Raw genomic sequence first — 23,062 nt, 5'->3', positions numbered from 1 at the left:
GCAGGTAAACAGAGCAGTTTTTGGCAGGCAAAGGTTTGTCACTCTCTCATTGCTTTTTGTTGGCGGTTTCCCGGGTCACATCATGTGATAATTCCAGTCATGTGCACACGACATAGGCGAGGACAGTTGTTGGCAGTGTGGGGTCTGAGGCTTTGCATATCAAGGAAAATTCAGGTCTATGAAAAAATAATGAAAAAGCTTTCAAAATATGCTTTATATAATTTACTCTATATCAAATGTTATGCAACTTTAACTTATTCTCTTCATACCAGGAGTTTTCAAAGTCTGAGAGTGTGGGCCTCATATAAATCTGATACTCAACACCTCCATCTCCTCTCTTAAAGCATATATTGACACTGCAGTATGACAAAGGTTATTATTCAAAGATTATTCTTTGTCTTACTTTGATTGACGGCAATGAACTTTGGCTGATGTTAATACGAGTAATGGTGCCATAGAGTCGTTTTATTAGCTACAACCGGAATGGAGAAAAAAAAGATGAATTGTTCAATGTACGTCTCCAGCCCTGCTCCCCTGTAAACGGCGAAGAAAGTGCACGTTCACAAAAGTTAAACCTCGAGCTGCTGCACTTGTACCAGTACGGCACTTTGAAATAAGTTGGACTTGACAGTGAAGGAAGCATTAGACATTTCATACAGTCAGGGAAACAATTTTCTCAGCTGCAAGAAGATCTCCTTTGGTGCAGAGTGTTGACAAATTTATGTTTTTACAGAACAGCCTTAAAATAGATGACTGGACAGAAAATAAACACACTATAGACCGTGAACTCACTTTGCACTTTACATTGTGAATAATGCAGAATTGCTTCAAGTATTTTGTTTGCGTTAAACTGTAGGCAGTGGCACTTTTCCTTTGGAAAGAAAGTGTGTTCATTAAGTTTTTTTAATTAAAAAATTGAATAATAATTAACGTGGATTCACTAAATTTGACGCAGGCCCCCATAAATCCAGTGTTAGTTGGGCTCTTGTTTGTTCTTTTTCCTCAGTCTCCAGCTGTGACATTGCTGACTGTACCACTGAGGAAAACGTTGGTCTGTCCTGTGTGTATTAATTGCTTTCTTGAAGTGTCTTTGAACTTCTCTCCTCAAGATAATGAGTTCTTTCACAGAGATGACGCTTGACATGACAGGGAAACAAAGAGAGAACAGTGAAGGACATAGAACGCTGAGAATGCCAAACATTTTCTTATCTTTTCTTATTCAAGGCAGTCAGAAATTAAAAACATTTCATTTTGCTATGTCACTGCCTCTTCTCATTTTTGTACATGCTACTACAAAGTTGACCGAATTTATTTCATAATTTATCTGATAAATTTCACTGAACATCACTTTGATTTCAGAACTGGCAGTATCAGGTCAGGAAACTCTAGAAGTTCTTCATTCAAGCCGCTTTCAGACATGCGCTGAAGTCCGAAACACGTTCCTGAAATTGTCCAAAGGGGTTCGATGCTTGACGACAAACGCCTGGAAAAGTCTTTTTGGTCCTGAATGTCTCCTGCCAGCTACCTAGCCAAATCTCTGGATAATGTCAGAGGGAGACCAGCTGTCCCGCTGCTGTGAAAGCGTCTGACCCAGCTCTCACTCGTCCCCGATTATGTCTGGACCTAATTCTTTAGACATTTTCTGGAATTCAAGCCATAACAATGCCAGTTTCACTCGCCACTCACCGTGGTGCTTGATGTCTTGTAGCAGGCAGCGGTGCTGCTCAAATGAATGAGGGAAATTGGGCAGAAGTTACCTGGCTAAAGAAGAGGGAGTTTACAGTGGGATAATGGCGGTGAAAGCTACGTTAAGAGATGCCTCACCCACGTTCAATACATAGACTTTATGCACTTTGTTAAATAGAGAATTCCTGCACTTTTAGTTAGAGTTAGACAGATATCGTGATGCATGATTGTCATGCAATGTATTGCAATCGCAATATTGTGGACCATATCGTGAGATACCCTGTGACTCCCACCCCTAGTTCGTGTCCTCTCCATTTATTCTCTGCTGCTCTACACATTGTGTTTTCCCGTCACACATCTTCCTCTCCTGCTCTTTCATTCTCTGACTTCAGCCTTGAGCTTAGTTTCTCCACTTAAGCTCCTGATTTTTCACTTTTAATCTTCGCCTCTCCTGAGAGTCCAGTGTCCCCATATCACCTCATTAATTATGCAGCCCACTGAAAACCTAGCCAGGGGCCACAGGTAGCACTCAGAGTTGGAAAATCTCAGCCTGACTGCTTCCAATAACATCTCTCCCCCTCTTCTTCTGTTTTGTAAACTGAGACATAATCCTTAGACCCACACCTACTCTGAAGACCAGTAACAGGAACAGCGTGTAACCAGCTGAGCCAGATTGTGACGTATCTTTCTCTGACAAAGAACGCCCGAGGGCGATCAAGATTACGGTATTCATGCTCCCTTTTGTCTGACCATCATATATCTTCAGGGGAAATGTTTTTGGAAGCCATCGGAGTGTTGAAACCACAAGCAGATAGGATCTTAAAAGACTTGAAAGACCTTAAAAGACCTACTGTTTGTACTGGTAGAAATACAAAGATGGTAAGAGAAGTTCTTTTTTTAAAGTTGACATTTCAAATGGTCATTTTTTTTTGAAAGGGAGAGGAAGGGCGAGCTGTGTGCAGATCACTGAGATCACCTGCTTAGTCAGGAAATGAAAAAAAATTAATCAATGAAGCTGCAGCTCGCCTGAGAGGTGGTGAGAGATAATTCTGCTGGTTCACATAATCAAATAGCTTGTAAGAGACAGAGAAGGCAACTAAATTGGAACTCCTGCAAAGTGCAAATGATGTTGCATTAACATTTCTCAAGTAGACATTATGTTTCCTCAACACTCCATTTTATTTAAAATGATCCAATAAATCCCACGCTCATGAAGTAACTTTCTTTGGATCTATTTGAATCCCAATCAAGATACAGTAAGATTTGCATCACAGCATTAATATGGACTTAAAATCTGTTGTGAAATGCGGTGAATCACAATTACAGTATTGAACTTCTGCAGCTAACCGTGATTAAGTAAAAAGAAAAAGTATAACTTGAAACTCCCCAACAGCCAGCCCCATCAGTATTAGCTGGGTGTTCTCTTCTGATCACTGCCTCACAGTGACTTGAGCCAGCGGGTGGCAGCTGGGGGCCAGCCAGCCGGGAAACACAGCCCAGTGTGTGTGTGTCAACTTTAACACACAGTGCCAACCCCTATAAATAAGTTAAACTCCCTCACACTCTATAAATAAAGTTCTGGTTGTTGTGGATGCTCAACATCTTATCAGAGGGACTGAAAGGAGCGTTTTTTTTGTTGTTTTTTAATGTGATTATTGTGGTGAGTGTGGAAACCTGTGTTTAAAAGAATTAGGGACATCATAGGGATTTATTCCTGTGTTTAGATTTGATTCTTGCACGTATGTTGAGTTACCAATGTTTTTGTGGCAAATGCCAATGTTTATCTTAGGAAATCAGGGCAGCCCATAGCCAATAATATAATTGGCTCATTTGTTTCCATTATCAAATGATACAGAAATTACTTACCTAAATAAATATAACACGTATGGTCTGCCTCTACAGTTCTGCACTATGTTTAAGATATTTATCGGCTGATTGGGTCTGTGATAGACTGCGACCTGACCAGGGTGTGACCCTGTCTTTCTCCTTATGTCAGCTGGGATTGGCACCAGTGCTCCCCCGCGACCCTCATGTGGAGGATAAGGCGGTAGAAGACGAAGGGATTAATTAATATCGGCTGACTGATAAGTTTTTCCATTCTGCGTCTAATGTGGAGGCTCAAGTTACCGGTTCAAGCAAATGGCTTTTGAGGCTTTTCATTAAGTGCTTATAGAACTCCAAACACGTGTAAGTACGTGTCATGTCGTGAATGTAGTAAAGCATTTTTTTCTAAGGCCTTCGTAAGAGAGCCAGTGTGTCACAACACAGGCCATTATGCAGACTGAAGTCTTAGTGGAGGTGGGGGGGGGGGGAGTGCATTCCTTCAAGGGTTCATGTTTCAAGCTCCTGTGTGCATCAGTGCAAGTGCTATCTGACATTGTGTCTATGTATTCTTTATGGCGACATTGCAGCTGGGGTCAAAAGTCAAAGCTCTCAGTGGGTGAGACCTTTATGCACTCTACTCTGGCTGGTATGCATGAGTTGGTGCATTTCCCCCCCCGGGGTTTGAACTTCACCTTGCTTCCTTCACCCAAATTCATCAATGAATCATCCATTTCAGTCAGTGTCTGTGTTTACTGAGGGTTTTGATCGTTGGTGTGACACACACTTGGTTGATTTATTAATGCAGTCATTCACTTATTTTTTAAAATCCCTTTCTTCTTAAATGTAAAACCAAACCACATACAGAAACACAGTTTTTCTGCCTCCGGGTGAGGATTTCTCTCACTGTGGGGGTAGTAGTTTGCATTCATGTTGAAGTTCTTCCATACCTGACTTCTTATCTTCCCATCTCCCTCCTTTCATCTGTGAAGCATTTTTTTTTTGAAAGGCTTGGAAATGGGGAGGCCAAAAATTCTGGAGGTGGAATTATTTCCACTCTTTTGTCAGACACTTGTGTTTGATTTGAACTTCAATAGGCAACTCAGAAGGCTTTACTTCCAGTGCTGCAGGGCGTAAAAGCCAGACACAGCAGCTCCTGCTCCTCCTTTTTTTTAATTTTAATTTGATTTATTTTACCTCTGCTTAAACAATGTGAATCCTGTCGTATGTGGTGTCAATAGGATTATCATTTAAAGATAGTATAACCTTTTGCTTGTAAGGCACAATGGGAAACCTAGCACACGAGGGGGGAGAGTGGAAATCCACAATTCAATAAAACATGACACATTTGGGGTCACACGGTGGTGTAGTGGTTAACACTCTTGCCTTGCAGCTAGAAGACCCGGTTGGAACAAGGGCCTTTCTGCATGTTCTCCCCGTGTGTGCGTGGGTTCTCTCCGGGTTCTCCGGCTTCCTCCCACAGTCCAAAAACATGCAATGTGGGGATTAGTAAATTGGACTGTGAGAGTGAATGGTTGTTTTTCTCTATCTGTGTGTGGACTGGCGAACTGTCCAGGGTGTACCCCGCCTATCGCCCGATGTAGCTGAGATTGGCACAGGACCCCCCGCAACCCTCTGGTGGAGGATAAAGCGGTAGATGATGACTGACTGATGACAGCAGTCACTCCAGTGTAGAGACTGGAGTGCAAGACATTAGTGAGCAATCTGTGTTATCTTGTTTGATATGGATGAGTTGGGGAGGAGGCATTGATAATCATCACAGTAAAAGTCCAGATCATTTAAGATAAGGTTTTGCCCCAAAGTGAAAGTTTAAGAAATTCTTGATGGACACAAAACAACAAACACAACATTTAATTTGTCTGAGGCACAACATGCAATAGCAATTATGTGGCTCACATTGTGTTTGCACGGTGCACAACCATGGATCTTTGTTATACATGATATTGAAGAAAAGGATATCACAATATGCAGTCTAATATTACTTAACTATTACCTCACCCTAACACGCAGTATACACATGCACTTTGCATGTGTATACTGTATGTATGTTTTTTTTAAATGTATTCTTTAAAAGCTACAATCCCTGGATCAATCATCATGTTGTGGGTATATCTGGGAAGTGAGGTTTTTTTCCTTCAAAACCCTGCATCACGAATGAATGAAGGAAAAACAACAACACCATAGCCCTTAGTGATAATGTTACAGTGGCTACTATTTTGCACCTTTTTGGTTGGTCTCTCTTTGTCAGTCATTAAGACGATGATGATGACAGAAGAAATGATTTCCAATGGCACATCGCTGGCAAAAACAGAGGAAGAATAAATGAGTGTGTTCACTGTGGTCTGACATGTGAACAACCTGTGTGCATTTAAGTCATTTGACCTGGAAGTGAATGCCTATTAAATACATTCACATTGGCCATTAAATGGGATTAAATGGGGCTTTTTTTTCAACCAAAGGGAATGGGGTGTCAGAGTCAGATCGTAAAAGGTCTTTCCAGCAGCCACTGCAGTCATTCATGTTTTTTTTTTCTTCTTTTATTTTGTTTTTCATGCAGATCATGCTGTCACACAGTCCAGTTAAGGCACTTTCACACACTGTTCAGCACACACTTTTATTTGTCCATTTCTTGTAATTACCTATCACGTTGACTGATGGACTGTTTCTCGAGCCTGAGTTGGCAAGCAGTTAGGATTATCCTGTTGAGGACTTACTATAATTAGCCAGTCATTAAACGTGGCTCAGTGTGAAGTAAACCAGAGGGAGTGGATGACTTTCCAATGGTGGCTATAGAAGACAGGTGTTTGAGCAACGGCTGCTCCATTGACCACACGTTTACCCTTAAAGTCATTAAGGGTAAACGCGTACTAACTCCCGAAACGCTAATCTGTGGAGGTTAGAAATCTTGCTGCCCTCATGATCACGTTTCACGAAGCCTGACTGCCTCACTGTCACATATCAATTGTTTCATAGATTGGACTTGTGATTTTATTTGAAAGGAGCTGGGGGATGATTCATCTGGAGGAAAAGCCCCCTGAAAGGTTGCATGATCGATTTACAGCACCACCTTTTTTGGGTTCTCATCAATCTTAACCGGTGACCCGGGACATCCTCACTGAGAGATAATTGAGAAACAGAATGGAGAATACAATAGGGCCTCATTAGGAGCTGGAGTTTGCCCTTTTCAAGTAGTCGCATATCAAATTTCAACAACACAGAGGAATCGTGGAGGGGGACAATCAAAGTTTGGAGTCAGCGAGTTTGAAAGAACAAAGTATGAACTGTGCTCAGGGCCATAGTGTTTCCTTTTTTTTAACTTTTTGGTACTTGGGTCTAGAGATTTCAAAGAGGAATGTTAGTCATAACCTACGTAAATGTGTTTCTTTTGAAGGCGATTTGTCGCCGTCTTTTCCGAGTTATTAAACTAATAGGAGAAATATATTTTCATGGTTGACTTTGTGGAGCACTCCCATTCTTCTATGCAGCGCAGCGTGCCATGTGCCCTGTGAATGGATTTAGTAAGCCACTCATTAATTTGCAAATTTTGACCTATTTATTTTCAATAACAGCAAATGAAACCCTCCACCTAATTGTATTGTTTTGTTTTCTTTGCCTCTTCTCTTGCTGAAAGGGAACCAATTGTTTCATGCAATTTTATTTAAATAAGCTATTACAGAGCTGCAGGTCTTATTTAATTAGTGAAATGAAACACACGCCTTTCTGTGCAGTTCAGAGGTTCGCAACTTTTCTCTGAATGAATGTTGCCAGCAGTCATATCTGATGGAGGGATTGGAGACCTCACATGTATGTCATTTGTGATGCAACTGCTGCATCCTCTCAAAAGATTTATGCGGGGGGAAATTATGAAGCAAACATCCCTAAAAGAACTAGCTCCACTATGGAACAAAGAGCTCAGTGTAGCCTGAAGAAATATGTGCATACACATGGTGTACAATTCCAAATGGGTGGAATTTCATCTGAATTGCTCTTTTGCCAGGCCGGATATGGTTTGATATAAAACCCTGGATGTTTTGTGAAAACTTGCTTTGATAGAAGATATCAGTGCTGTCAGGGTGGCTACATACAGTACAGTCGGTTGCCTAGTTACCGTGCAAATCTCGGGTGGAGTGTGATTTGTCTGCTGCCCATTTTAAATAGTTTTATACAGTGTTATATGGAATTTTGCATGCGCCTGAAATAAACAAGAAGACATGTGTTTTCGGTTTGTCGCAGCCTCCAAAATATTTGTTGCAAAGTCAGATGTTGTTGGTGGGTTTTCAGTTGCTGACAGATGCCCGCCGTTCTACATGCAGCGTTATTATCATCACCCACTCACTGGAAGGAAGCGTATAGGCTGGAGCTTCACTAATGAAACACCCAGGGAAACAGATGTGATTTATTTGACCACAGAACCTCCATCGTTTTGTGTTCACCTGAGAACAAATGCTCTAAATAGCTTTAAAATGGAGACTCATATGGTATGATTATTTACAGCATTACTTTTATAATATTGTTTAAAGGCTTTGCTACTGAGATAAATGAATGCATTTCTCAGATTTGATTTATTAATCGATCATTAACAGAACATTAAACTCTAAATTAATTGCCAACTTTTTTCATAAATGATAATCTGTGTAGCTACAGGAAGAAAAAAAAGGAGAATAAAAGCAAGTGTTCTGATTTCAGGCTCCTAAATTTGTTCTTTTCTAGTTTCTTTGCTCCAATTTGTGGACAAACCAAAACAAATTGGCAACTAATAGATTTAATCACCAGATTAATCCATTTGCAACCATTAGAGATGTTGAGTAGATGTAGGGATACATATTATTGGCACGGCATCGGTATCAGCCGATAGTACCTTTAAATTGTATTATCAAATATATGACTATGGACTAAAACAGGAGGTTCAAATCGGCTGCTACCTCCTTGACCTCTATGTTGGCACCCCTCTGCAACTATTATTGTCTGATGCTCATTTATGTTGCACAATGACGAAAATGTATATCTACATCTGCTTCAACGTGAGTATGTACGTTAATTTCACGACAGAAGACACAGAACGTCAGATATCATGCATCCCTAATCTTTGACATAGACTGACTGTATCACTGTATTTTCCAATTTCAGCTACATAGCTGCAGCTGGCGTGTCCTCATCTGTCTCGCAGCAAGAAAGTGCATTTTTCAGCTTAACTAACCCGTATCTAACAGCTCATCAGAGATGGATGAGATGGTTTTTTTTAAAAAAAACAAAAACAATTTTTCATAGCTGGATGTGCACACCCGAAAATATTAGGCTTTTCTGTTATGCACATAAATTGTGTCAAACATGATTGTTTTTTTGTTTTAGTTCATTACATTTCTGGCTGTTCGGGAGTTTCATAGATGTTGGTGAGCTACAGCAGAAGTTTGTGCCATGGTCCGGTGATCTCCAAACAGCGATCGATTATTTCCCCCCTAACCTTCCCATCTAAGTTAATATTAGATTGCGGTAAGGAGCATAAATGGATTCATAACCCTCCCCCCAGCACTAAATCAGGGTTCAAACAACTCAATCTGTCTCATCTCTTATTCCAATGTCCCTCTTTGGATACAATACAGTGAGCTGGTAAAGACGTCTTGTCAGTTTATTTCCCCATGTAGCTCCTCTCAGCTCAGCTTAGATATGGCTTGTGGTTTTGTCCATCTCAGCTGTCCTCCCCCTTTTCCTCATTTACTGTATGCCCTCTGCCATTCTCCCGTCTATCTCTCCCATCACAGCTGTCTGTCTGTTTCTCTCCCAGGTTTATCATTCCCTCTTATCTGCTGCTGCCGCTGGTTCCTCTAGGCTTCCTGCACCTCATATCAGCCTGACTGATTACACACTGTAGTAATGCTCCGCTTTCAAGAGAGATTATGTGTTTGCCGTTCATGCACTATATAACAAACCCAGGTCCGTCCTATACTGTTTTTTATTTATTTATTTACATAAATAACATTTTTCCGACTTGAACGTGAATTATGGTTTGGGGAACCAAACATTTAAATGAAAGTGCTGTAAGGGCATCAGAAATACATGATTGATGTTTTAATCAAAATTGATTTGACTTGGCTTGTCGGAGTTTGTCATAGGGTAAACTACAGCTGGCTCAGGTCAGAGCGACTCTGGAGAGCTTTCTGCTCAGCACGCTCATTGGGCCCACTTAAGACTTGATAGATTTCCCATTATTTTTCGACAGCCAAGATGGAGTACCAGGTAGCACACAGCCCATTCTCCTTCCCCTTTAGCTTCTGTCTCCTGAGTGGAAACTGTACCCTGTTATGGCACACGAATGGGGAAGCTATTCAGTCATGAAGCTCTGGAGATAAATACGTCTCTTCATGTGAAACAATCACAAAAATGTAATCTGGAAAAAAAACCTGAGCCATGTTTCCATCCCCTCGATTTTGGAAAGCTCCATCTCGTGGAGAGTTCACATAGGCCATGAACACTTGAACAGTGGCAGAGGACCAAGAATCGATGCCAAGCCGTAATACCAGGCAATAAGTGAGATTATATTTGTCGTTTATTTGACAAGGAATGGTCCCTTGTAAAATATGAGCTTAGTTTATTGGTTTGTCTACTGTGTGCCAACCTTACAATACACACTGGCGCGTCGTCTTGATTTTTCTGCAAACATGTTGGCAAAGAGGAAGCAGGCTGATAGTTATTTTGCTTCTAGAGCCAACTGCCAGTGACAGAAGCCTCAGATTAAAATGTGATTATCCTTAAATTTTTGATTTATGTACCCATCATAGAAATCTACTTTGGACTTCATTTTAAATCTTAGCCAAAAGAGTTATTGTAAAACTCCACTGTCAGCATAAAATATGTTGATGTTGAACTTTTTTAAAGGGGCAGATTTGATAATGTGAAGATTTCCGGGGGTTAGAGTTCTCAACGGGCCTGAAAATTACAGCCCGAAATACATTTTCCCATTGATCGAAGCGCGGTGTTTTATTTGCAGTGGGAGCGGGTGCTGCTGCTGCTGCTGCTGCTGCTGCTGTTGACGCAGCACCCGTCTCCTGGCTTGCGTCATCTGGGTCCTCCTGTACTGGCTGCTGCACAGCTAACAGGCAGGACTTCACATACTGTTGTACATTTGTCATTTGGGCCGCATCCGCAACTGGTTGAATTTTGGCCACAGGAATGTTGCGGCTTTGTGGAGTGGTGCGCCATCATGGCATGCCTGTCTGTCCATCAAGCAGGCAGCCAGATTTACTCTTCACCCCACGTGAACAGCAATGACTCACATCAAACAACTGCAAGAAATGTGTTTTATGAGGGGAAAAAAGGAAGCCAGAGGCCCGACCTGACCCGCCTTATTTGCAGAATTTTTCGGACCAAACCCGCGGGTCACTCTACCTGGGGTCAATGGTCCGTTATTTTTTAAATGGCACTGCAACCAAATCTAAGCCATGCAGGAGTGAACAAATGGCAAAATTCTGCCTTTCTTTCACATCTGGAGTCAGATAATATAATGGGAGTTGAATGCATGTCTGTCACTGTTGGGTTGCAAACCCAGTACTCCCAGGTTTCAAAGTGCAACTCCTTACCAGCTGAGCTAATGGCCTTAATAATACATATAAAACCGAAGCTGCGGGCCGTCCAAAATGCCTGGTTTAAGTGCTTTGTCCAGTAAAACATATCTGCATTTCCAAATGCAACAGCTCCCTTGATGATGAGTCAACTAATCTGGCCAAGCTTGATTTCATTTCCTCTAACAGTCCAATTATGATTTACATTGCAGCAGCATTTGCTGTGGTGCAACAAGAGCTGAAACCAGAGAGAAAGTCTGCAATGTTTGACATGTCGCCATACTGGCGCACTCGTTCGAGTTGTGCAGGGTCAGATGCCACTTCAGCTTCAACATGAAAGTCACCTGTGCAGACTTTACTGCGAAGAGAGCGCACATTTGTCAATCGTCCAGTTGACAAATAAATCTCAGTAGTGCACCCGAATAGTGTTAAGAAACTTTGTGATTGTTTTGAGGAGCTGCTGAAATGTGTCCGGTAACCTAATGAGAACTTGTATCAAAAGTCTGATCATATTTTATTTCAGTTTTGTCTACTTAGTCCAGAAAATAAGAGCCGTTGCTAATTTTACACTGTGACTCAATATTTGGTTTAAGGCATTGACTCGTTGCCTTCACTAAGCAGTTTGCTAAATAGTTGCCTTTGCTAAATAGCTCTCTCTCCTCTCACTCTTTTCCCTTTTGCTGACCCTTTCTGACTTTGTCTCCCTCTCTCTCTCTCTGGCTGTCTCTCTCGCTTCTCCTTGGTGGACTCTCTGACTTTCTCTTTGTCTCTCTCTCTCTCGCTCTCTCTATTTCCCTCCCACCTACTATTCAGAGAATTACGTGAGCAAGAAGGAATGAAAAGAGGTATTGTCCTCCGTTGAATGCAAGTTGTGTGTGTATGTGTGTGTGCTATCCTTTCCCTACTCTAGCACCATGCAACAACGTAGACATTGCAGCCTTTACATGCCACAGCGGTCAGAGGAGCAAATTTTAAACCAGCATCATATTTACCTTTTATTTTTGAACATGTCAGCCTTTAATCTCACATACACACACACACACGCACACACACATTTCTTAAACATCAGTTACAGTAAAGAAGTTTTACACAAGTTCCATGCCAACTTTATCTGTGTATTATCTGAATCATCAATGAACATCCTAACAACAGCCTAACAACGTCCAGTAGCACAAAACATGCTATGGATATCAGTGCCTATGTGTTGTGTTTTTGTGCAGCATGGGAATGGAAGCACTAGTGATTTTTTTTTATGGTGAGAGTCAAGACATACAGTATTTTGAGACGTATAAGTGCCTGTAAAAGTGTAAGGTGCACAGAACAAACATGCACTGGGTTGGTACTCTAAACTAATTTCCCAGCTAATGAATAAAATAAGATTCAAGTAACTGATCAGATGTGGCTGCTTGTGTTTAAACCAATACATACTGGCAATAATGATGCTGCGTTTTCATTGTTCTTTCTTTATTTCTCTTTGTAAAAGGCCTCAACATGTGTAAAAGTGTCATTGAAGAGACAAGTTACTCACTGGTCCTTGTTCCCCTCGAGTTGTTTATGTGCATTAGTTATTATTCCTCATTGATAACCTTTTTTTCACTGATGTTTGCTGTGAATTCAATCTGCCTGCCCACGTATTCAAATGTCAGCTTGAAGGCCAAACACTGCCCTTTTTTCCCCCCATACAACTCCGATGAAATACAATCTGATTAAAATCCAAATTCGTTCAGCCGCTAGCACACATGCAGCTCAGGTCGTCTTCTGCCCAAGTGTCTGCCTCACATGTCCACACCAGTATCCGCCTGCCTGTCCGCCTGCTTGTCCGCCTTTATTGGCTGCATGTGTGCGTCGGCATACATGAGTGGGCTCAAGTTAATGACACGGGCTTGTCCTCTGGTCTGTAACCTTTGTCTGATTTCATATTCACACACCATGTTGACTGTGTCTGTACTCAGTTCAGACGCTGTTCAAACAGAATAAAAGCACCGAGCAACCAGCAATAAAGAAAATTACAATTATTTTCTTTTTTTGTTCAGTGCTCGATGAGGAGATAACCCGAGGGTTCAAGAAACACATTGTGAGCAACTAGCGAATGCCTCCTCCAGCAATTCAAAATGTGAATAACGGGCAATACAATGAATGTTGGAGTTAATTCTAATTAAATGCATAAATTAAAATATTAAGGCTAGCAGTAAAATCATATGGGAATAGCAATAATGAGAATAGGAGTCTGTTCATATGCTGCCTGGCATACTATTTGGATAAAATAAATAAGAAAGGAATGTTCTAATGCAATAGCAGTCAAAGCTGAATAAAAGGACTCCGGGAAAAGTACATGGAGTTGGAAGTAGTTGTCTTTTGGGAATAAATCCACGGGAATGCAAATCAGTTTACTGGCTGCAGCACATGGCTGTCAGCATGCCTGTCTGTTGCCCTCTGCTGTGTTCCCACATCCATCACCTCCTCTGTGCGCTGCGCCCTCTCCTCCCTGAGCGTCTTTCTTAGGAAATCAGCTGCTATTATCCCTGTCATTTTGCCGCCGTATAGGCACGCTCGGATTCGACTTTTCTTTGGAATTATCTCCCTTACTGTGTGAAACCATCTGCACTCAATCATCCACAGTGGCCACTACTGCCAAATCGCTGCACTCGTCCTTTATTTCTTGGAAACGTGGTGTTTCAGCTAGATAAATGTGTACTGTGCCTATGAGTATTGTGCGTGTGCGTGTGCGCTTCTTTCACACCTAAAGTGAAAGAGAGAGTGTTTCACAAGTCAGCTCTAGCCTTCAAATGTCAGTAGGACTGCATGGGTTCTTCGAATCCGATCGATCTGAGGTCAGTTTGTCTCTGGGAAAAGTAAACAAAAAGTGCGACTTTTGTGTGACTTTCACCGCGTCGTAACAACAAGCAGTCGTCTGTCATACATTACTTACACCACCATATACATCATTTACCACAACGAGTGTGTATCCACAGTGCTTTACTGCATCTTTCCAATGTAGAAGAAAGTCAGAGCTCATTTGTCTTGGGTTTTTATAGTTGAGTTTGTATAGTACCAAATAAACAGGACTCTAGGTAATTCCTAAAGAATGCATGACCATTCAAGACTGCATCGCTTTGGTTTTCCATTAAACTGAGTGGCAGTGTTGTGGTTCTAATTTAACAAGGTAGACCTGTAAACATACGCTACATGTTCTCATTGTGTCTGCTAAAAGCGCTTCAAATGATCTTACATTTAGTTGATGATGGTATGAGTCGACTTTCTATTTGGGCCAGATTTTCAGGTCGTTACAGTATGGGCATTGTACACTCGGAATTTACGATCCTGTAACTTTGTTTCACTGTAGAGAGAAAGGAAATGCTGTGTGATTAATGAGCGGCTTTATCGCCTGCTTTTCTTTGCACACGCCTCTACAGTATAATCTAAATGATGCAGCTTAATCTCTAACTGTGCGGAGAAGATGAGGGGAAGTGCGGTGGATGGAGCAGAGGGCAGAGGGAGACTGTGACTGCTGGAGTCACAAGGGGAAGGAAACTGAAACAAAAGTCAGATATAGTGTACAGTAAAAAAAAAGAAGAAGAAACAAGACAGGGTCAAGTATGCTGTAGTCGATGATTTATTCCTATTCTTTATTCCTTTCCTCCTCTTATTTTCCCTTATCTACCTGCTGTACCCACTCTCTGTCTAACTCCACTTCTCTGGTCTGGCTCTTGGCCAGCACAGCATAGAACTTCTGTCTGCTCGGGCCAATTTGGAAGGTATTTGCTCAACTATTAAAGTTCAGTATTGCTTTCATCCTTTTCCTCTTCCTTTTTTATGGTCCCCCAACAAATGCCCAGTCACATCTCGCCTCTCATCAGTAACGGCCAAATGAAAACTAAACAGCCAAAATGGCAAAACAGAAACACAACAGGTTCAGATTCTGTGTCTGGAAACCCTACCGGAGGAAACCCACATGGACATGGATAAGATAAACATCCAGACTTTTACTTTTTGGTGCCGCTCACCCTGCATCAATGATCCCTTTGTGGTTTAATAGGCTGGAATGAGATGTGGACATTTTCCTTTCCCCCCCCCGTTTGTTGTCAGAAAGTGATCCATAAGCTGCAAAATTTGTGGGAATGACTATCTTAGGTGCATCGAAAAAAACAAAACAAAGTTACTGGAAACTTGTTATTTTCATATTTCAGTTTTTATCTTATCAGCAGCTAAAAACAACAAAGATTGTTTTTCTCCTACTCATATCCTTCTCTTTCCTGACCATACCCAAAGCAGCTATTCAAACACATAGCAGCACTGCAGATAAGTGAATCCTTGTTTTTGTGCACACACACACACACACACACGTAAACACACACACGCACAAGCCAACAAACCAATAAACAGTGCTGTCACCATGAATGGATGGATAGTGCTTCAGCTTTGATTTACACCATCAAATTCACACATGGAAATGCTTGAGCTTGACCACGAGTGGATGACTGCGATGCAAGTCCCTTTGTTTGGATTCTTTTTTCTAATCTAAACTCAGTGTTTTTGCTCTGGCGAAAAACAAGTTATATTTCAGCTTCTTTCATTGTCAGGGCAAGCAAAACCCATACGGAATATAAATGATCATTTTAAAGCAACATGCCAACATAACTTGCCAAGCAAGCAATTATAGTGACGAATGGTTACACTGAGTGTTTAATAAAAACGGGCCTCGGGCCTCTGGGATGAGCATGTTGACACTTACTTTTACCTTCCTGAATCTAAACGAGGCCGCTGTCGTTCAGTCTTCCCGAAGACCTGAAACGTTGGAATGACACACATGTGCCAAAAACATCCACTTTCATACGGGATAAGTGTACAGTCCAAGAATCAGATCAGAGAAACAAGTAGACAGAGAGCGTCAAACGTTCTCCCAGCATTTCCATGCAGTGAAAGTGAATCAGTAGCCTGGGAGGCAGCCACAAATGTTTCCAGCTTTTGTTCGACTCAGAGTTACAGTGGGTCACTGTGTCCTTGAGGTGTGTGAGTCTGGACTTCCTGCTTACCAGTGGGTGGGCTCTGTTGTATTGTGTTGTTCAGAGTTAGTTGTCGCATGTGTGTTTTTTTTATTTATGATATTGTTATTGTCCTACTCATTTTGGACAAAAGAGTATGGAGAAGGTAAATCTGGACACATACAGTAATAAACTTTAATATAGTGTATAATCACACTATAAGGTACAATATACAGTAGATTAAAACTGAATAATCTGAATAAACAAACCTGTCGGAGGCCCAACGTTGCATTTGAAGCAACATTTGTGCCTATTTCACGGATTTTATGTCATAAATAAATCCTTTGTGGGCTCTTGGAAGCTTTGGGCTCGATGCTGCTTAGTTGGTAATGCTCATTGGCATTCAACCACTGCTGGAGTGCAGCAGAGCACAGCCGCCTGTTCTAAGGGGGGTGGGGTGGGGGGGGGTTTGTGAAACAGAGATGATGAATGAACAGAGGAAGGACATTTTGAATGATTAAACTGCAGTGAATTGTTCAGTAACACTAAATATACAGTAGAGCGGGGGTTTAAACCTCCATATCTGATCATGTCTGCAGAGTTGTTTTCTTATTCTTGCGGACGCCATCGTGTGACACACGTGTGATGCCACAGCAAAAGTTGGTCCTTTTAACGAAACGGAGACTCAAAACTCCGCAGGGCACCTTTAAATAAAACATTTCCGTGCCTTATTTCAGTGAATAATATCAAGCGGTATATTTTGGAGTTTATTGAAAATATCGAAAACAATATACAGCCACTTTTATGAACTTCTGCGCTGACAAATGTGGAATGTGCTTGCAGTCGTCTCCGTGTTTGCACAATGGGACTCACACAAGTTCCTTTGACACACACTAACACAGAGTCCGGTCTCATGTGATGGCACTGTATCAATATTATGTTCCCTCCACCCTGCTCTGTTCCTGTTTGCACAGCCCAGTAAATGCACCCACCTATTAAACCCTTCATGGAGGAAATCCCAGGCACTGGTTACTCTCTGCGATGTTCACATCCACATTTTCTTCTCTGTCAAAACTAACCTTACTTTCCTCAGCTGTAGCATTCTTTTCACACAGGAAGATCTGTATTCGGGGTTTTGTGTTGGTGTTACTTTGGAGCCTCTCCTGTTTCCCTCTGTCTGCTTGTCACTTTCTCTTCCTCTTCTCTCTTTGTCAGGCTTCTTCTTGTGCTGCTTGTGTTTACACCTACACTCATACACATACTTAACAGGCACAGGCACCAGCAGTGATGTCTGTTGCGTTATATGTGTGTTATTCATTTCCCATTTATTACTTCTAATAAATACAAATGATTTAAAATGATCAAGCTCCAGATTTAAATATGTCCCTCCTTAAACTGAGTCCTCTCACGAGTGCTTTCACCATGTTCTCACTGATAACTTTGGTTGTTGCTGGGTAGTATTAGTGGTAAACTAACTTTTGGGACTCTTGTCTCATCCTCACCTCTGACAATTAGTGGTCCATTTATCACACAGGTGTGAATTAGACCACATAATGTCCAGTCAGCCGGCCCGACGCTGGTGTTTTCTAAGAGGGATCGAGCTCAGTTTGGATGAGTCACTGAAGAGGACGGTGCTCGCAGGAAGGGAAGGCTCTAACGCGCAGATAAGAAAGACAATGACGAGGGACAGAGCAAACTAACTGCTTCATGTGCACTTTCGGGTCATCATGGTCTCGCTGCAGAACAATAGTCTGTCAGAATGAGGAGGACGGAAAAAAAAACCCTATTACTCTTTTCAGAGAAAAAAAACAAAACTGACACAGTGAGATGGATGCTGACAGTGACTGAGGGGACATTGTTGAAAAGAAGGCAGAGCGCCAGGGTTGTGGTAAATGAATTTCAACCATGTGTTTTGTACCAAGGAAGCAACTTGTTTACTGCGCTTTCAAATAAACATTTGACCTTTATTGTGATGGCCCAGCATGTTACATTTCTGTGCCAAGATGCTCAGTCCAATTACATTTTTCTTTCTTTGTACAGAGCCAATAAATCCAACATATATTATCACGTATCATTTTCAAGACATCGTACAGAGGGAAACTCAGCAGTGTCCACAGTCAGCAAGCACCTGGCAGCAACAGTGGAGAGGAAAGACTCCTCCTTTCACCAGGATTAAACCTCAAGTAGAGAGAAGACAGAGCAGGAAAAAGGGCTGTGATAGACTCATTGTTATAATAGCTTTTGTAAAAACAATATTAATGCATTAAAGCAGAGCTTTTTCTCTGCAGAGCTCCCCCTACAGTTTATATTTTTATGACACCACCATTAACATTCCCTCTCTCCTGGCCATGTGCATTTGTTTTCAATGGAGCCGGTGAACACAAGCCATGGAATCATGTCCATGCTGGTCGGCGTACGTTTTGCATTCTTCTGTGTTTTTCAAATTCTTGCCATTTGGAAAAAGCTGCTCCCTCTGACTTTTTTGTCCTCCTTCTTTTTTGTTGCCTATGTTGCTGCCTGGATCCTTCCCACTCACATACACACACGCACAGATTGTTGCAGCTTTTCTTCTTCGGACACTGCATTGACGTCCATTCATTTAAACAAAGCATTATCCCAATACCTTCAGCATAACCAGTTAATGCCTATAACCCTAACTTTAATCTAACCACAATTCAAATCTTACGTCTTGAACTTAACCAGCTCCTCTGAAATTAGATTTAGTTTTTGGTCTCCATGAGAAGTACACACATACACACACACACACACACAAGCATGATACATAATTGATAATAAATGGCTGATCCATCCATAATTAATACCCTCAATTATCAATAAGAAGCCCCACCTGAGTTTGGTGGGTTGTTGGTTCTGTGTGTACCCAGCAGTGTCCTCCCTATATGTCACAATGACATGAATGTCTTTACCGTATGCTGTGACTGTTGCTATCCTTTCATATTTAATGCAATGTTGTTTTGTTAGTGATGTTGGATGGGCGTTTGTCTTGTGACATGGTGACTTCTCTCTGCATAGGTTAATCATATACTGCATGTCAAAATGTTATCTCCACTGGCAGGAAACTCTGGTCTTCAGATAAGCGAGTTTAGTGCATGCTCCAGACTCCGTATGCTTCCCAGATCGTTATCAGAGATGTTGTCTAGATGAATAGCAGCATATTTTCCATGTTGAACAAGGAGCAATGATTCCAGTTTGGCATCCTGCAACTATGCAGCTCATTTAGGAGTTAGTGCCAGGTGCACCGGAGAATGCCAGAGATGTCTGATGCTCATTTTGACACCACTGCTCAAAAATGAGCAGTGGTGTCAAAGTGATCAGTTATTTGTAATAATCAATTTTTTTTTTTTCATTATTTATCAATGAAAATCACAAACTCTAATGTAAAAAAAAAAACCTCTAAAATCTCCTGCTTTTCTCTGTTTTACCTTTTGTGATTTGTTGTGTTGGACTGAGAAAACATGCTAATTAAAGAGTCTGGGCTCAGGGAAATGTTTTGTTGTAGTCTTCTGGCATTTCTTATTTAAACCAATAAAATGTAATCAAGAAACCTGCACGAAAATAATTGCTGTTTGCAGCTCTGCATTGCATCATTATATGGTCTGTGGCATTGTTAGTAGTTTGTTTGTTTGGGACCCCACCAGCAGATTCAAAGTGTGGGCCTCATTAGTAAAAATAAGGTTTGAATTTTGAGTTTAAAAAAAGGTCAGTGCTGCTGTTTTTTTCCTGCTAGTTTTTTAGTGCCAGGAGTAAGTTATTTTGCCTTCTCTCAGAAAAAAAAATAACAGCCTGTCTTTCCTCTGCCCAATCCCGCAGATCACCACCCTGATCAACCATAAAGACAAACCAAAGAAATCTGAGCGCACCCTGGCAGCCATACACAGGGTGGGCCAGGCAGTGAGTGTGGCAGTGGGAAGATTTGTTGCCGTCGGGGAAGCCATCGCGGCGGAAAACCAAGAACTGAAGGATGAGATGGGTCAAGCCTGCTTCGAGGCACGCAGAGCAGGTAGGCTATTTTGGCCGCATCTCATTTTGTGTATCACTGTATTCCTGAACTTTCACACACTGTCTCTCGGTACATAAAGACATACCGCCGCTCTGTCACGTCCCTCGGTGTCACCTTACAGACGCACAAGGTACCCTTCTGTGTCTGAATGAGACGCTCAGGGCTTTCAACTGACTCCACTGGTTAGGGTTAGGGAGCAGGATAGGACTGAGGTTAAGTTTAGGGCCAAGAAAAGGACTAAAGTTGGGGTTAGGATACTGTATTATATCCAGGTTAGGCTTAGTGGATATTCACTGTTGGCTCACACTCACACAGACTTTTATTTTATTAATATCACCAGCATTTCCATGACCCATAATAGATCACAAATATTTATAAATAACTTGTCAGTGACTGCTTCCTAGCGGCTTGATGCTCTCAGTGACATTTAAGGTGGATGGACACTCACGCCAGCTGCTCTGAACCCAGCAGGGCTGACTGAAATTGTGATTGTGATTTCAGTTTTCAGTTTTTTATTTGAATAAGATATTTAACCTTTAGAACACACAGCATTATGGCTGCTTTCCCCCTCCCCCAATACTATGTTCAAACATACACTATCTGCAGAGGCTATAAGAATGTCCAATATAGAGTTTCTTGTATCCCTTTTTTCAGCACAACCTAGGCAATCTGATGAATTTTTGAAAAATTCATTTTCATCAACTACAGTATATGAACCCACCTGAGTAAAAAGAACTCAAAAGGCTTAACATCGGATTGAATTTGTGAAATCCGGAAATATGTCACTCGTATGCTCGTTTTTATGAACAAAAAGAAAATAAGAACGGTCTAATTTTGTGACTTCTGCACAAACAACTTTGACTCAACAACACATAAGAAGATGGAAAAAAACAAAATTTTTAAAGCCTGAATATGTGACCTATAAACACACACTCCCAGAATGTCTATATAAGCAGTTGTGTTTTATTCACACCGCAATTTACCATGGGTGCACCTAAGCACTAAGGGTTAAAGGATTACTCTATAGTATTTGTGCAGATCTGTGAGAATCAAAGATGCTTCTTTCAGTCTGTACAATATAATGTGTAGAGGTCAGGACAATATTTAATCTAAAACGGTCATTTGACCCACATTTTGGCTTTAAGAAATATTGCGCCTCCTGCGATTTGAAGGCTATATTTCGATTAATTGTTTAGCTCTACTTCCCAGTGAGTCTCTTCTAGACCTGTGCGTCTGAAAGGCGACACTGCGGGCAGTGACAGTGTGACATCTTTGCACTGGACACTGTATCCTTCTGTCATTAGCACTTAGTTAGTTTTATGATTTTCATAATAGAGTAGAGCCTTAATAGGAGTTATAGCTGGCCAGCCACTAGGATTAAGTTTTTTGTCTCCTCATCAGTGCTTATTTGTTTAGACAAAGTGTGACAGTTTCATAAAGCATCGGGCTTCACCTTCAGGCTTCACAGTGTTATCAAATTTGAGCAAACTTCGATTAGTGGGGACAGCCTGGCTGTCAAACAGTATTACACCACGGGAGCTCAAGAGTTCTCTAAAGACATTATTGTTATTAGTTTGGACTTGAAGGCTGGAAAAACAGCTTCTTCACCCAAGGGTACTGTGAAGATTGAGGGGACTGATGTGTCTGTGAGTTGGAAAGCCCTGTATAATAGAATCCGAGAGGTTTTCGGAGACTTACTGCAGCAAATGAAGAATTCAAAGAATTCAATGTTTTCCATTATTCATACAGATTCATTTTCATTATTTTTTCATGATTCGTATAGATTGCTTCTGTGTGATGCAGGCAAGGAAAGATCATGTGTCAAAATTGAGAGAAGCAAAGAGGTACGGAGAGTTTTAGGACAGTGTAACCAGGTGTGAAGGAACAAGGAAGTGTGGATCACTGTCAGCTGTTATTGAAACTGAGACGGAGGAGGAGACGGCTTAGTCAAAGGGGTGTCCACACCTTTTCTCTTAAGACGCTGTCTAAGATTACACAGCACAGGTCAGTCAACAGTGTCAGTCTTAAAGCTCTCTGTAGTTGCATCCACTTGCTCGGAGTAACGCGTCTTTTCATCCAGGCAAATTGGTTCTTATCAGGCAAAACAAGGGCCTTATTTAGCCTTCTTCAGAGCAGAACAGAAACAGCATCACTATGGATAAGAATTTGGACACAACACCGTGATAATTTATGTTAGGAGAACCAGTTTGTGTAGCAAAGCGTTTAATCCTCACACAGTGCTAAGTTGCAAAGGCGGCTTAAACTCGGACAAAGAGGGTGCTGGTGGGAGGAGGAGAGAAGACCGATGAGAAAATGTGTATAAACATGTCCGGCCAAAGGAAGTAAATCACTATATGATTGTGTGTTGGCCTGTATGTTTAAATGCCTGTATGTGTGTTTCCCTCTGCGACTAATTTATTCCACTTCTCACTTTCTTCTTTGGGAAGTGTTTTCACAGTTTTACTTCACGCCTCTCTTGACAGACCCAGTGCAACTGTCTGCTGTTTTAAAAAAATGAAGATTTTGTCTCAAACCTGTCTATATTTTAAAATGATTGGAGACCATTGGGGGATAGAAACAACGTGTGGTTGTGCAGGGCTAGTTAGTGGAGGATTGACATTTTCTCAAATACCTAGCTACAGGGAGAGTTTAATCAGGCAGGCCTCAGCCTTGTGTGCGGTAATGAATGAAATAAAGGGAGGCTGAAAGCACTAGTTTAATTAGATGCTACCCATCATCAGAGAGGTGGAGCGATCCGATGAGACAGGTCAGTGAAGGCAGTCTGTGTCAGATCTCTGTCTCTGTCTCTTTCACTCAGTGTCTCGGTGTCATTCTCACAGCTGCTTTTTTCACCCCGATCCCCTCATTGCCCCTTCACACTGGCATAGATTTGATTAGGAACAAGGCAAACTTAAAGTGGATACAGTGTGAATTAGTGTTTAGATACTGTTTACATTGTCGTGAAAATAGACTTC

The 23,062-nt window shown here is 41.5% G+C and overlaps 1 protein-coding gene across 1 annotated transcript in view; it reads left to right on the top strand.

Annotated features, from left to right (window-relative positions):
- ctnnal1 (catenin (cadherin-associated protein), alpha-like 1) overlaps nucleotides 1-23,062 on the top strand; it is a 48,227-nt gene that overhangs the window by 8,135 nt on the left and 17,030 nt on the right. The window contains exon 2 of the mRNA XM_058619330.1: nucleotides 19,898-20,087. Coding sequence (XP_058475313.1) covers nucleotides 19,898-20,087 — 190 coding nt within the window. The remainder of the gene's footprint in view (nucleotides 1-19,897; nucleotides 20,088-23,062) is intronic.

This window comes from Solea solea, chromosome 20 (assembly GCF_958295425.1).
Source record: "Solea solea chromosome 20, fSolSol10.1, whole genome shotgun sequence".
In the NCBI taxonomy this organism is placed as follows: domain Eukaryota; kingdom Metazoa; phylum Chordata; class Actinopteri; order Pleuronectiformes; family Soleidae; genus Solea; species Solea solea.
This window is presented reverse-complemented; position numbering and strand designations above follow the sequence as displayed.